This window comes from Haematobia irritans, chromosome 5 (assembly GCF_050003625.1).
Source record: "Haematobia irritans isolate KBUSLIRL chromosome 5, ASM5000362v1, whole genome shotgun sequence".
NCBI classification, from domain to species: Eukaryota; Metazoa; Arthropoda; class Insecta; order Diptera; family Muscidae; genus Haematobia; species Haematobia irritans.
Genome location: NC_134401.1, coordinates 90888512 through 90901976, shown reverse-complemented (window position 1 = coordinate 90901976; position 13465 = coordinate 90888512). Strand labels below are relative to the sequence as shown.

The window sequence follows — 13465 nt, the reverse complement described above, 5'->3', positions numbered from 1 at the left end:
AAGGGGCACAAGAAGAGTACATTTATCCTCAAGTACATACCGTGAAACAATTAAACTTTTCCAATTTACTTGAAATTTATAGAGGATGTGGGGTAGGTTATATTATTATAATGGATATCTGCCTACTGTTTAAAAATTGGCCTTATAATTTGCTAGAGATATTATGGGACGTCTACACAATATATTTCGATATTGGGACGGGGAGGGAGACCTCCTCTAATCTAAAAAAAAAAAAAAACTAGAATTCTCAAGTTTACTTGAAATTTACAAAGGCCGTAGGGGAAATCAATATGGGGTACTTAATTTTAGAGTATTTGGACGGGAACCTTCTCCTTGTCCCACACTATGAAACTTGAAGTAAAGTCCCTTTACAAAAAATAGAGCAAAATCTAACCGTTTTACTTGAAATTGGGAGAAGATGATTAAATTTATACAGGGTATTGGGGTTGGGGAAGGGGAATAGTGAAGTTGGGTAGTTTGTGAAATGAATATAGGGTACATGAATTTACGCTATCTGGTAGTGGAGCAGCGAAGGAGAGGGTTCCCATTTGTCCTTTTGGAACTCGGTACATAATTTTATGATTTGAAATTGAAATTCACAGGAAATGTAGATAATTGTCCATCGATTTGAATACAGTACAATTAAAAAAAATTGGTTGAAAGGAAACACCCTCTACCCGACGTTTGATAAGCCGGTCCTTTTTACATCTGCATAGGTTAGGTTAGGTTAGGTGGCATCCCGATGTATCAGGCTCACTTAGACTATTCAGTCCATTGTGATACCACATTGGTGAACTTCTCTCTTATCACTGAGTGCTGCCCGATTCCATGTTAAGCTCTATGACAAGGGACCTCCTTTTTATAGCCGAGTCCGAACGGCGTTCCACATTCCAGTGAAACCACTTAGAGAAGCTTTGAAACCCTCAGAAATGTCACCAGCATTACTGAGGTGGGATAATCCACCGCTGAAAAACTTTTTGGTGTTCTGTCGAAGCAGGAATCGAATCCACAACCTTGTGTATGCAAGGCGGGCATGCAAACCATTGCACCACGGTGGCTCCATCTGTATATAAACGAAAAAGCAAGAAGTCCGTTTTTTTTTAATGTACGAGACACATGTGTGGAAACCATCGAGTGATTAATCAGTACTTCAGTTTTTGTGCCAGACTTCCCCTAACCCTACTCTTTAAAAGAGTTCAAATCTTTTCAAATTTGTTTTCAGATCGAAGGATATGATTGACTAAGTTAACGAAAATATGCTTCGGGAGGCGCAGCGAGGCGGGCCGGGTTACGCTAGTCTTCTATATTTATTTTAGCATAACGATGAAAACAAATTACACATTCTTGGAATCCATCATGCGATATTTGTCATCTCCAATTACATCGTTAATTTTATTTGATGGTATCATGGTTTCTTTGAGTAGATTATAATTAAAAATTGTACTCATGGGCTTTATTATTGGCTTAATTAAAGTATCATAAAAGTCACTTAAATATTCTGTCATTATGATGAAGATTGAACTACAATAGCCCTTCTCTCCCACCACCTCCTCCCATGAATAAATGATTCAACCTATCGATACCTGTTGCCATAGGTTTCTCTTCTACTTGCACTTTTCCTCGTCATGGCTAATGAAAACTTGCATTAAAAGGGATAAAATGTTATGTACTCGTACAAGGTCATTTGTTTTCATCTTTCAATTGAACTGGAAAATATTGCGCAAATGTCATTTGTATGTCCTCATTCAGTCAACATTGACTACAACCCTAATACGTGCAACGTAACAGTGTGGAGAGCAATAATGAAGAATCGCAAATGTATTTTATCCACCTTAAAACCGGATACTAACCTCCAACCAACTAGGAACACTTTAAGCTTTTGTATGACAACCTAACCTAAGGCAAACGATAGGAAACGGAAATAAGGAGTGTATCTGAGTTTATTTTTGAAATTGAAGAGGGTGAGTTTGTGTTTTCATAGGGACATTTATGGGCGAATGTTAATATTTAAAAGGCTATTGGCAAATTGCAACTGCCATACTGTGGTCCACAATAAACTAGAACGATAGGGTAAAGTATGGTATCACGTCACAAATAAATTGGTAGCTGACGAAGATACGATGCTGGTCAGCATTAATTTATAAAATACTGATAATATCCTTGGTTCGTTGGATCATGAATAGGATTGATAACAGTTTGGCAATATCAATCTTCTGGAGTAGGTTAGGTTAGGTTATGTGGCAGCCCGATGTATCAGGCTCACTTAGACTATTCAGTCCATTGTGATACCACAGTGGTGAACTTCTCTCTTATCACTGAGTGCTGCCCGATTCCATGTTAAGCTCAATGACACGGGACCTCCTTTTTATAGCCGAGTCCGAACGGCGTTCCACATTCCAGTGAAACCACTTAGAGAAGCTTTGAAACCCTCAGAAAAGTCACCAGCATTACTGAGGTGGGATAATCCACCGCGGAAAAACTTTTTGGTGTTCGGTCGTAGTAGGAATCGAACCCACGACCTTGTGTATGCAAGGCGGGCATGCTAACCATTGCACCACGGTGGCTTCCAAAATGTAAGTCTTCTGAGGTAAAAGGTTTCTCAACTGGTTGATATGCGTATTTAAAGTGCGACGATGCACTAGTTGGTTTGGGCTTCACGGACTTCAAAATATATAAAAACGGATTGTCCAGATTTGCTAACGAATTTAAATTTGGCTTCAACAAATTCTTAATACAGTGTATCAGTTAATTTTGGAGGTGTCCTTTAGTGAGCCGAAACTATTATTCATCCAATATGATGCATTGATTGAGAAATATTAGCTCAATTTTTATTTATTTATCACTAGCGTAACCCGGCCCGCTTCGCTGCGCCTCCCGAAGCATATTTTCGTTAACTTAATAAATTATATCCTTCGATCTGAAAACAAATTTGAAAAGATTTGAACTCTTTTAAAGAGTAGGGTTAGGGGAAGTCTGGCACAAAAACTGAAGTACTGATTAATCACTCGATGGTTTCCACACATGTGTCTCGTACATTAAAACAAACGGACTACTTGCTTTTTCGTTTATATACAGAAATAGGGCGGTTATGCAGATGTATTGCACTGGCTTAACAAACGTCGCGTAGGGGGTGTTTCCTTTCAACCAATTTTTTTTTTTAAATGTACTGTATTCAAATCGATGGACAATCTTCTATATTTCCTGTGAATTTCAAGCGTGGTTTGTCAACTTCATGTAAATATAAGTTTTTTACTTAAAATAGTCTGGGAGAAAATTATATACCGAGTTCCCAAAAGGGCAAAAGGGAACCCCCCTCCTTTGCTCCTCGCCGACCAGATATCATAAATTCACGTACCCTATATTCATTTCACAAACTACCCAACTTTATATTCCCCTTCCCCAACTAGACATCGAAAAATCATATACCCTGTATAAATTTAATCATCTTCTCCCAATTTCAAGTAAAACGGTTAGATTTTGCTATATTTTTTGTAAAGGGGCGTCACTTTCTCTGCAAATTGCAAGAAAATCTATAAACTTTCCTTCAAGATTCATAGTGTGGGGCAAGGAGAATGTTCCCGTTCAAATACCCAAAAATCAAATACACCATATTGATTTCATAACCTTCCCCTACGGCCTTTGTAAATTTCAAGTAAACTTGAGAATTCCAGTTTTTTTCAGATTTAGAGGAGGTCTCCCTCCCCTTCCCAATATCGAAATATATAGTGTAGACGTCCCAGAAAATCTCTAGCAAATTATAAGGCCAATTTTTAAACAGCAGGCAGATATCCATTATAACAATATAACCTACCCCACATCATCTGTAAATTTCAAGTAAATTGGAAAAGTTTAATTGTTTCACGGTATGTACTTGAGGATAAATGTACTCTTCTTGTGCCCCTTTATTTTGCCCCGGCCAAATATTAAAAAATCATATACTTCATATAAATTTCATAATCTCCGCCAAGTTCTCCGTTAAATTTCAGTAAGGCCACAATTTTTAGTTTTTTTCACTGTACTTTAAAAAAAGTCGGGCAAAGGGGAGGCCCCCTCCTCGACCAAATTTCGAAAAATAAAGTAGCTGCTCTTTCTAGACGCCCCCTTCAACTTTCCCTGAAAATTTCAAGCCAATTGGATAATTTTGTTCCAATTTTCAAAAAGTCGGACAAGGAGGTGGTCTCCTTCCCGTCCAAATAATAAAAAATCAGGTACCCCATAATAAATTCTGTAGATCTCAAGTAAATCAGAGAATTTTTATTTTTTATTGTATTTTAAATAAAAATCGTATAAAGGGGTGGTCCACCTCCGCGACCAAATATCGAATAATAAATTATCGGGTCTTTGTCTAGACATCACCCCTAACTTTCCTTGGGAATTTCACCCAAATCGGAGAAAGAGTCGGGCAAGGGCTATGTCCCCCTACCCCACCAGATATCAAAAAGTGAGGTACCCTATTTGCACCACATGATTACCCTCTACGTTCTCCGAACATTTTTCATGTGAAAAAAACAAAATTATTTTATAATAACAAAAACAACTGTGATGAATTCATATTACAAATTTAACAAAAGATTTTCCCGCTTTTCCGTTGAAACTGATTTTCTTTGCTATAAACCTTACGGAGCCCGAGACCTTTCCAACGAATGCACAACCGTGGAAATCGGTTCATGCATTCTGGAGATAAAGCGTTAGGAAGGAAAACCCAACATATTTTTGTACCCTTCACCACTACAGGGTATAATAAGTTTGTGCATTTGTATGTAACGCCAAGAAGGAAAAGTCTGGGGCCCATCGTTTAGTATACCGATCGTCTTAGAATTCAATTTTGAGTCGATTTAGCGATGTCCGTCTGTCTGTCTGTCCGTCCGTCTGTCTGTATATGTAATTTTGTGTGCAAAGTACATCTCGCAGTTTAAGTCCGATCGTCCTCAAATTTGGCACAGGTTTTTACATTGGCTCAAAGACAATCGCTATTGATTTAAAAAAAACGTTGACGTATTTATCAACGTATTTTCTCAAAATTTCGGCCAGCCAAATATTTTGAGGCTTTTGTAAGATGTGCAAAATATCAGCCAAATCGGTTCAGATTTAGATATAGCTCACTTATATATCTTTCGTCCGATTTGAACTTATATGGCCTCAAAAGACAGAGTTTTGCCCTGACTCGCTTCAAAATTTGCACAAGGAGTACATTTAATAGCATCATTAAGTGTATCAAATTTGATGGAGGTCATTATAGCGGTGAATCCATCCATGTAGACGTCATTTCCCGGATTATGGCAATATCACATTGGACAAAATGTTTTTGTAGACTTCCGGCAGCATAATAGCCTCGAGTTTATGAATCCGGCCAATAATTTGTCCAGAAAAACACCCCCAGACCCTAATATTGCCCCCAACCATGATTGATGGAACTTTTGGTATTTCTTGCATTAAGGCTTTTCTTTAACCACTACTGTGGTACAGGGTATAATAAGTTTGTGCATTTGTATGTAACGCCGAGAAGGAATTGTCATAGACCCATCTCTTAGTATACCGATCGACTTAGAATTAAATTCAGAGTCGATTCAGCGATGTCCGTCCGTCTGTCTGTCTGTTAATGTATTTTTGTATGCAAAGCTTCAGCTCGCAGTTTAATTCCGATCGTCCTCAAATTTGGCATAGGGTCTTTTTTCGGCTCACAGATGACCCCTATTAATTTTGGTCGGTTCAGATTTAGATGTAGCTGTCATATATATTTATAGCCGATCTGGTCATAAATGACGTATTTATCGACCGATCTTCTTCCAATTTCGTATAATTGAATATTTTGTGAGTCTCGTAAATTTTGCGAATATCAATCAAATCGGTTCAGATTCAGATATAGCTCTCATATATAGCTTTCGCCCGATTTACACACCTATGGCCCCAAAGGCCAATCTCTTGTTCCGATTTAGATGAAATTTTGCACAGGGAGTAGAATTAACATTATAAATATACGTAGTAGAAATCGGTTCAGATATAGATATAGCTCCCATATATAGCTTTCGCCGATTTACACTCCTACGGCCCCAGAGGCCAAAGTTTTACACCGAGTTATGTAAAATTTTACACAGGAATTACCATTATAAATATACATACCGAATTTGGTTGAAATCGGTTCAGATTTAGATATAGCTCCCATATATAGGTTTCACCCGATTTACACTCTTATGGCCCCAGAGGCCAAAGATTTACCCCGAGTTACGTAAAATTTTGCACAAGGAGTACAACTAACATGATATGCATACCGAATGTGGTTGAAATCGGTTCAAATTTAGATATAGCTCCCATATATATCTGTCGTCCGATTTACAGTTATATGACTACCGTAGATCAAAATTTCCCACCGATTTACTTAAAATTGTGCACAAGGAATTGAAGTAACATTTTTACTAAGCATGCCACATTTAGTTGAAATTGGTTCAGATTTCAATATAGTTGCCATATATATCTTTCGGCCGATATACGCACTCCGATTTACTTAAAGTTTTGCACAGAGAACTAACATACACATGCCAAATCTGGTCAAAATCGGCTCAGATTTAAATATAACTCCCATATATCTTTCGCCCGATTTAGATTCATATGACCACGGCAGCCAAAGTCTCATTTCGAACATTTTGAAGTTTTGCACTGAGAGTTCAATTAAAATTTTAGCAATATTTGCCAAATTTTATCAAAATTGGCTCAGAATTAGACAAAGCCTCTATATATATGTTCTACCGATTTTAGCAAATATGACCAAAATTCCCACATATTCCTTGTAAAATCGTCACTGTTAAGTCGAAAACTCGCAAAAATGATTAAAATTTGCCACGGCAGACACAGTCTCATTACGAACATTTTGAAGTTTTGCACTGAGAGTTCAATTAAAATTTTAGCAATATTTGCCAAATTTTATCGAAATCGGCTCAGAATAAGACAAAGCCCCCATATATATATTCTTCAGATTTTAGCAAATATGACCAAAATTCCCACATGTTCCTTCTAAAATCGTCACTGTTAAGTCAAAAACTGGCAAAATTGATTCAAATATACCTATACTCTAATTCGTACATATCGACCTATAAATCATAAATAAAGATTTGCGAAATTATTTAAATTTTGCTTCTAGACATTTTGTGAAAGTTGAAAAACTCTTGTCCAAATCGGTTCAAATTAAAATATTTGTATATGGCAATATAAACCTTTATATAGCTCCTAACAAATTTGAAGGTGTTAAGATGGTATCAAAAATGTTGGTATACATAGTGGTTAAGGCTATAATATGGTCGGTCCCGCCCGACTTTAGACTTTCCTTACTTGTTTATTATTATTTTCTAATATTTTAGAAATTAATTTCGGTGTACAAGGACGCGTATGAGTTACATGGTGAACTCATGCATAACGTATACGCTATAGTGTACCCATTTGAACTGTAGCATAGTTAGGTAGCCAAAGAGCATTCAGTAAATAATTAACAGCCTTTAGCTCGGAAAAATGGGCGAACAAATACCAAGAAAGTGCATTTTCTGTCAACCAAAGAGTTATTTTGGGATATTTCACAAATACCACCATGAACACAAGTTTTCTTTCTGATCCGTAGTATTGGTGTTTTAGAGGTTTTCCCGGGAACGGAATATGGGAAATTGACATATGGGAATAGTACATATGTAAATTCCCGAGAATTTTTCTTTAAAAAATTGTATATGAAATATTAGTATCAGTACCGTGGTGAATCCTACACACTTCTTATATATATGAAAGTTAAAAAACAAATCAATTTACATTAGCTCTTTCTTAAATACTTTTCTTCAGAGATTATTTTTCTTTCGATTAGAAAACTTCATTTGTTAAATTTGTTATCAACTTTGCTAGCTTTTGTTTGGTGATTAAAATATGAAGAACAATTTTTTATTTATTGTAATGAGTTTATTTCGATTACAAAATTGAAGTGTTAATTACTGAATTGAAACGTTGTACTTGTCCGCAAATTATCCGTTTCATTGAAGTGTTCTTTGGTAAACCACATTTTTTATGCCCTCCACCATAGGATGGGGGGGGGGGTATATTAACTTTGTCATTCCGTTTGTAATACATCGAAATATTGCTCTAAGAACCCATAAAGCATATATATTCTAGGTCGTGGGAAAATTCTGAGTCGATCTAAGCATGTCCGTCCTTCTGTCCGTTGAAATCACACTAACTTCCAAACGAAACAAATTATCTTCATGAAACTTCACAGAAAAAAATATCACCAAAATATTTCCAATTAAAAAGTTAATTGAAGTTGAATATTTTTTCAATTAATAAATTAATTGATACAATTAACTTTTTAATCAAGATAGAACATAAAGTTAATTAAGTCAATTACTGAAAATTTTAAAATTTTTCACTAAAAAAATTAATTGATACAATTAACTTTTTAATCAAATTCGGAAGACTAAGTCAGTTAAAAAAAGTGATGAACATTTCTTAATCCAAATAAAAACTCTAAGCCAATTCAGAAAGTAATTGAAAATAGTTACCTTTTTAAATAAAAAATTAATTGGGGTTTGCATTCAAAATCAATTAAATTTTTAATTGAATCAATTAAAAAATTAATTGAAAATTGCTAATGACATCAATTAATATTTTAATCAAGAATTTTTTCTATGCCCAATTAAAACTGTGATTGATACTATCATTTTCGTGATTGAAGACATTTCAATTAAAAAATTAATTGGATCAATTAATTTCGTGATTGAATTAGAAAAAAATTTTTTTGTGTGTTGACACAAGTAGTTGTTATTGATGTAGGTCGGATGGTATTGTAAATGGGCCATATCGGACCACTTTTACGTAACATATATCCCCCATATACACCGACGCTCATATTTGGCTTGCGGAGTCTCTTGGAGGAGCAAAATTCATCCGATCCGGTACATGGTGTTAGTATATGGTGTCTCACAGCCATGCAAAAATTAGTCCACATCGGTCCCTAATTATATATGTAGCCCCCATATAAACCGATCCCCAGATTTGACCTCCGCAGGCCCATGGATGAGCAAAATTCATCCGATTCGGTTGAAATTTGGTACGTGATGTTACTATATGGTCTCTAACAACAATGCAAAAATTGGTCCACATCGGTCCATAATTATATATAGCCCCCATATAAACCGATTCCCAGATTTGGCTTGCGGAGCCTCTAAGAGATGAAAATTTCATCCGATCCGGCTGATATTTGGTACATGGTGTTAGTATATGGTCTCTACATCTATGCAAAAATTGGTCTATATCGGTCAATAATTATATATAGCCCCCATATAAACCGATCCCAAGATTTGGCTTGCGGAGCCTCTAAGAGAAGCATATTTCATCCGATCCGGCTGAAATTTGGTACATTGTGTTAGTATATGGTCTTTAACAACCATGCCAAAATTGGTCCACATCGGTCCATAATTATATATAGCCCCCATATAAACCGATCCCCAGATTTGACCTTGGTGCCCTTTGGAGAAGCAAAATTCATTCGATCTGGTTGAAATTTGGTATGTGGTGCTAGTATATGATATTTAACAACCATGCCAAAAGTGGTCCATATCAGTCCATAATCATATATAGCCCCCATATAAACCGATCCCGAGATTTGGTTTTGGAGCCTCTTGGAGGAGCAAATTTCATCCGAGTCAGTTGAAATTTGGTACATTGTTATAGTATATGGCCGTTAAAAACCCTGCCTAACTAGGTCCTTATCGGTCTATAGTTATATATAGCCCTCAGATAAATCGATCCCCAATCAAACAAAAATTGGTTCATATCAAGTTCATAATTGTATATAGCCCACATATAAGCGACCCCTATATTTCAAGTCTGGCTCTCTAAGTACCGTTCAAAAGTCCATATCGATTCGTAATTATTTGTAGACTTAACTATACATAACTTTTTTGTATAATATATACCACGTATGGTCTAACTAACAATTTAGAAAACGATTTTAAGAAGTTTTAAGATACCACAACCCAATTAATTCGATTGTGGATGACAGTCTTTCGTAGAAGTTTCTACGCAATCCATGGAGGGTACATAAGATTCGGCCTGGCCGAACTTACGGCCGTATATACTTGTTTATTATGCCCTTCACCACTACTGTGGTACAGGGTATAATAAATTTGTGCATTTACCGGTCGGCTTAGAATTAAATTCTGGGTCGATTTAGCGATGTCCGTCTGTGTGTCTGTCTGTCCGTCCGTCCGTCTGTCTGTATATGTAATTTTGTGCACAAAGTACAGCTCGCACTTTAAGTCCGATCGTCCTCAAATTTGGCATAGGGCCGTTTCTTGGGACAGCGACAATCGCTATTGGTTTTGGAAAAAATCGGTTCAGATTTAGATATAGCTGCCATATATATTTATCCCCGATTTGGTCATAGTTAGCGTGTTTATCAACCGATTTTCTTGAAATACCGTACATCCAAATATTTTATGAATCTCGAAAATCTTGCAAAATATCAGCCAAATCGGTTCAGATTTAGATATAGCTCCCATATATATATTTCGTCCGATTTAGACTCATATGACCACAGAGGCCAAAGTTTACTACCGATCATCGTGAAATTTGCTTGGTAAATTTGACTGAAATCGGTTCAAATTTAGATATAGCTCCCATATATCTTTCGTCCGATTTGAACTTATATGGCCAAAAAAGCCAGAGTTTTGCCGTGATTTACTTCAAATTATGCACAAGGGGTACGTTTAATAGTATCGCTAAGTGTGTCAAATTTTGTTAAAATCGGTTCAGATTTAGATATAGCTCACATATATATCTTTCGCCCGATTTGGACTTGTATGGTCTCAAAAGCCAGAGTTTTGCCCTGACTTACTTCAAATTTTGCACAAGCGGTACTTTTAACGATACTATTGTATGTGCCAAATATGGTCAAAATGGATTCAGATTTAGATATGGCTCCCATAGATATCTTCCGCCCGATTTTCACTCATATGACCAGGGGGACCAAGTTATACGCCCATTTACGTGAAATTTCGCATAGATAGCAGAATTATCATTCTAACTATACATGTCAAATTTAGTCAAAATCGGTTCAGATTATATATAGCTCCCATATATACGTACACCAGAGTTGGAGAAATATGGTAGACTGTTACACATTTTAGACCCATTTTCAATGGAAGTTTCCTCCAATTAACTGGATAGCATTAGCCGATTTAAATTTTAATTCTAGAGATTTTGTAAAAGTAATAAAATTGTCTCCTTTACATAGCTTCCAGCAAATGTGAAGTAGTTGAGATGGTAACACAAATTTTGGCCTACATAGGGGTGAAGGGTATAGTATAGCGGCCCCCCGACTTTAGACTTTACTTACTTGTTTTGTTTTATATTTGAAAAGGAAAAATTTTATTTAATTTCACAATAGTAATGAATTTATTTCGATTACAAAATTGAAGTGTTAATTACTGAATTGAAACGTTGTACGTGTCTGCAAATCATCCGTTTCATTGAAGTGCTCTTTGGTAAACCACATTTTTTTGTTTTTTTTTTTTGGTCTGACGTTAACACAAATAAAGCGGATGGTTTCCCAACTCGTGAACACGCAACGTATAACTGACCATGTGAAAAACAATGATTTTCTAAATTTATCCCGCAACCACTATTCGATTGGCCTCGCGACTTGTTAGTGGTCATTGCGAACGCAAGGCGACCTGGAAATTGCAATCTTTTGAAGTCAAACTGAAGATCTATTGGAATCATTGGTATTCGACGAATACATACATTTTCACCTTCGTACTTTCCGTTAATAACGGTTGCCTCAGTAAAATTCGGCATATGTCTTTTTACCGAAAGTCGAGTACCGTTGCAAAGTCGCGATGGATTCAAATTACGCAATGTCATAATAACTGTACCAACTGTGGGTTGCAAGTTATGTGGTGGTGGCAATCCTGATAACTCCAGAGTGTTCAAAACCTCCGTTGGATAATTTACTACATCATCGGGATTTGTTACGGAATCAACGAATTTATATGTTACCATATCGACAGCAATTTTTGATGGAATGCTGAAATTCTGTGCGTGTACTTCATTATTCTTTACGGCAAGAATTGTTCATTGACTTAACCAAGCATAATTCGGATAATTTTCACTAATGTTTGGAAAAACATTTTCAATAAGAGCTAATTGAGAATCTACAAATCGGCAAAAGTCGTTGGTAAGAGTAATTAATCCAGATGTCCAATCAACTGGGAATTTTCCATTTCCAACAGCTAACAATTGTTTGGAAAATTGTGCAGCACTCTGATCATCCCGAAATGGAACTCTCATATTAGTGGTTAGCGATAATGTTTCTACGTTATTCCATAAAAATGATGCCTTCAGGCAAGCATTCAAGCATTCCACGGGGAACTACTGGCAACGTCTGCCCGAAATCGCCTGCCAACAAAATCACCAAACCGTCAAAGATATTATTACTTCGCCGCTGGGTCATTCAACCGTCGAACGGAACGGACGTGTTTTTTTAATAGCGGACTAACTCATCGTAATAAGTAACTATTACGAATTTCAAGTGTGGTGGGATATTAAACCACCAAACAGCGAAATTCAAAGTCATCCACTGGGTTCCTAACTTCAGGGCCCAGGGGACGGGCTTCGACTGGAGTTATAAATTTGGACAATGACCAAGAGTTAGGCCCAATTAGTCGACCTGTAGACGGGTCGACAGGTGGCGACACTTTGACAAGTCGAACCTGTTCTAAGGTAACGGCATCAAAAGGAGGTAATCCCTCACGAAAGAGATTAAAGGAACGCAGAAATGCTTTGTTTATCCTAAAGAAATTAGGATCAGTCGACCCAAGCACGTTGTCGGCTTAACAAAGTGATTCCTTAAAATGGGCTCAAGGAATTCTTGAGGCTGGAAAAAGGGAACGATTACCGGATGAGCTGCCATCCTCCAAAAGGAATCAAAGATCGTTTGCCTCAGTTGCTAAAGACAGCCTTATGATGGCTATCATTAATATGTTAAAGGAGCATTGGACGGCAAAAATGGGGGGAAATTGATAATGCTTTGTCTGGCGTCTACTCACAGGTGCTGAAAAAGTTTCCCGGCCCAGATCCTCGACACCAAGAGGCTGGTTAGTATCAAGGACGATTTAAGCTAGTCGCATTTGAGAACCCAGGGGTCAATAGAATGTTTTAAAGCTGCTTTGATACTAATTGGTGAAGTTTGGGAAGGAGCTGCTCTACAGTTAGTCGAGAAGAAAGACATACCGGCTAGACCAAAAGCACATGCGTGGATACCTGCAAAACCTCCTGACCCTGAATCTATTTTAAATAGACTGAAACAATGCAATCCAGAGCTTCCAATAGCTGATTGGAAGGTTGGCCGTTTGGATGAAGTGGATGGACCAAGACGGCATGCAGTGTTTATATTGAACACTCAGTCTTTGCCACATCTAGCAAAGTCCCAGGGCCG

At 37.0% G+C, this 13465-nt stretch overlaps 2 protein-coding genes across 2 annotated transcripts in view; both read right to left on the bottom strand.

The window, feature by feature from the left end:
* The window catches only part of Rab3 (RAS oncogene family member Rab3), a 137439-nt gene that overhangs the window by 41200 nt on the left and 82774 nt on the right, over nt 1-13465 (bottom strand). The window lies entirely within an intron of this gene.
* Nucleotides 1335-12318, bottom strand: LOC142239911 (uncharacterized). The gene is made up of 3 exons (XM_075311652.1): nt 12157-12318; nt 11610-12084; nt 1335-1414 (listed from the first exon to the last, which is right to left on the bottom strand). Exons 1-3 carry the CDS (start codon nt 12316-12318, stop codon nt 1335-1337), a joined length of 717 nt encoding a protein of 238 aa, XP_075167767.1.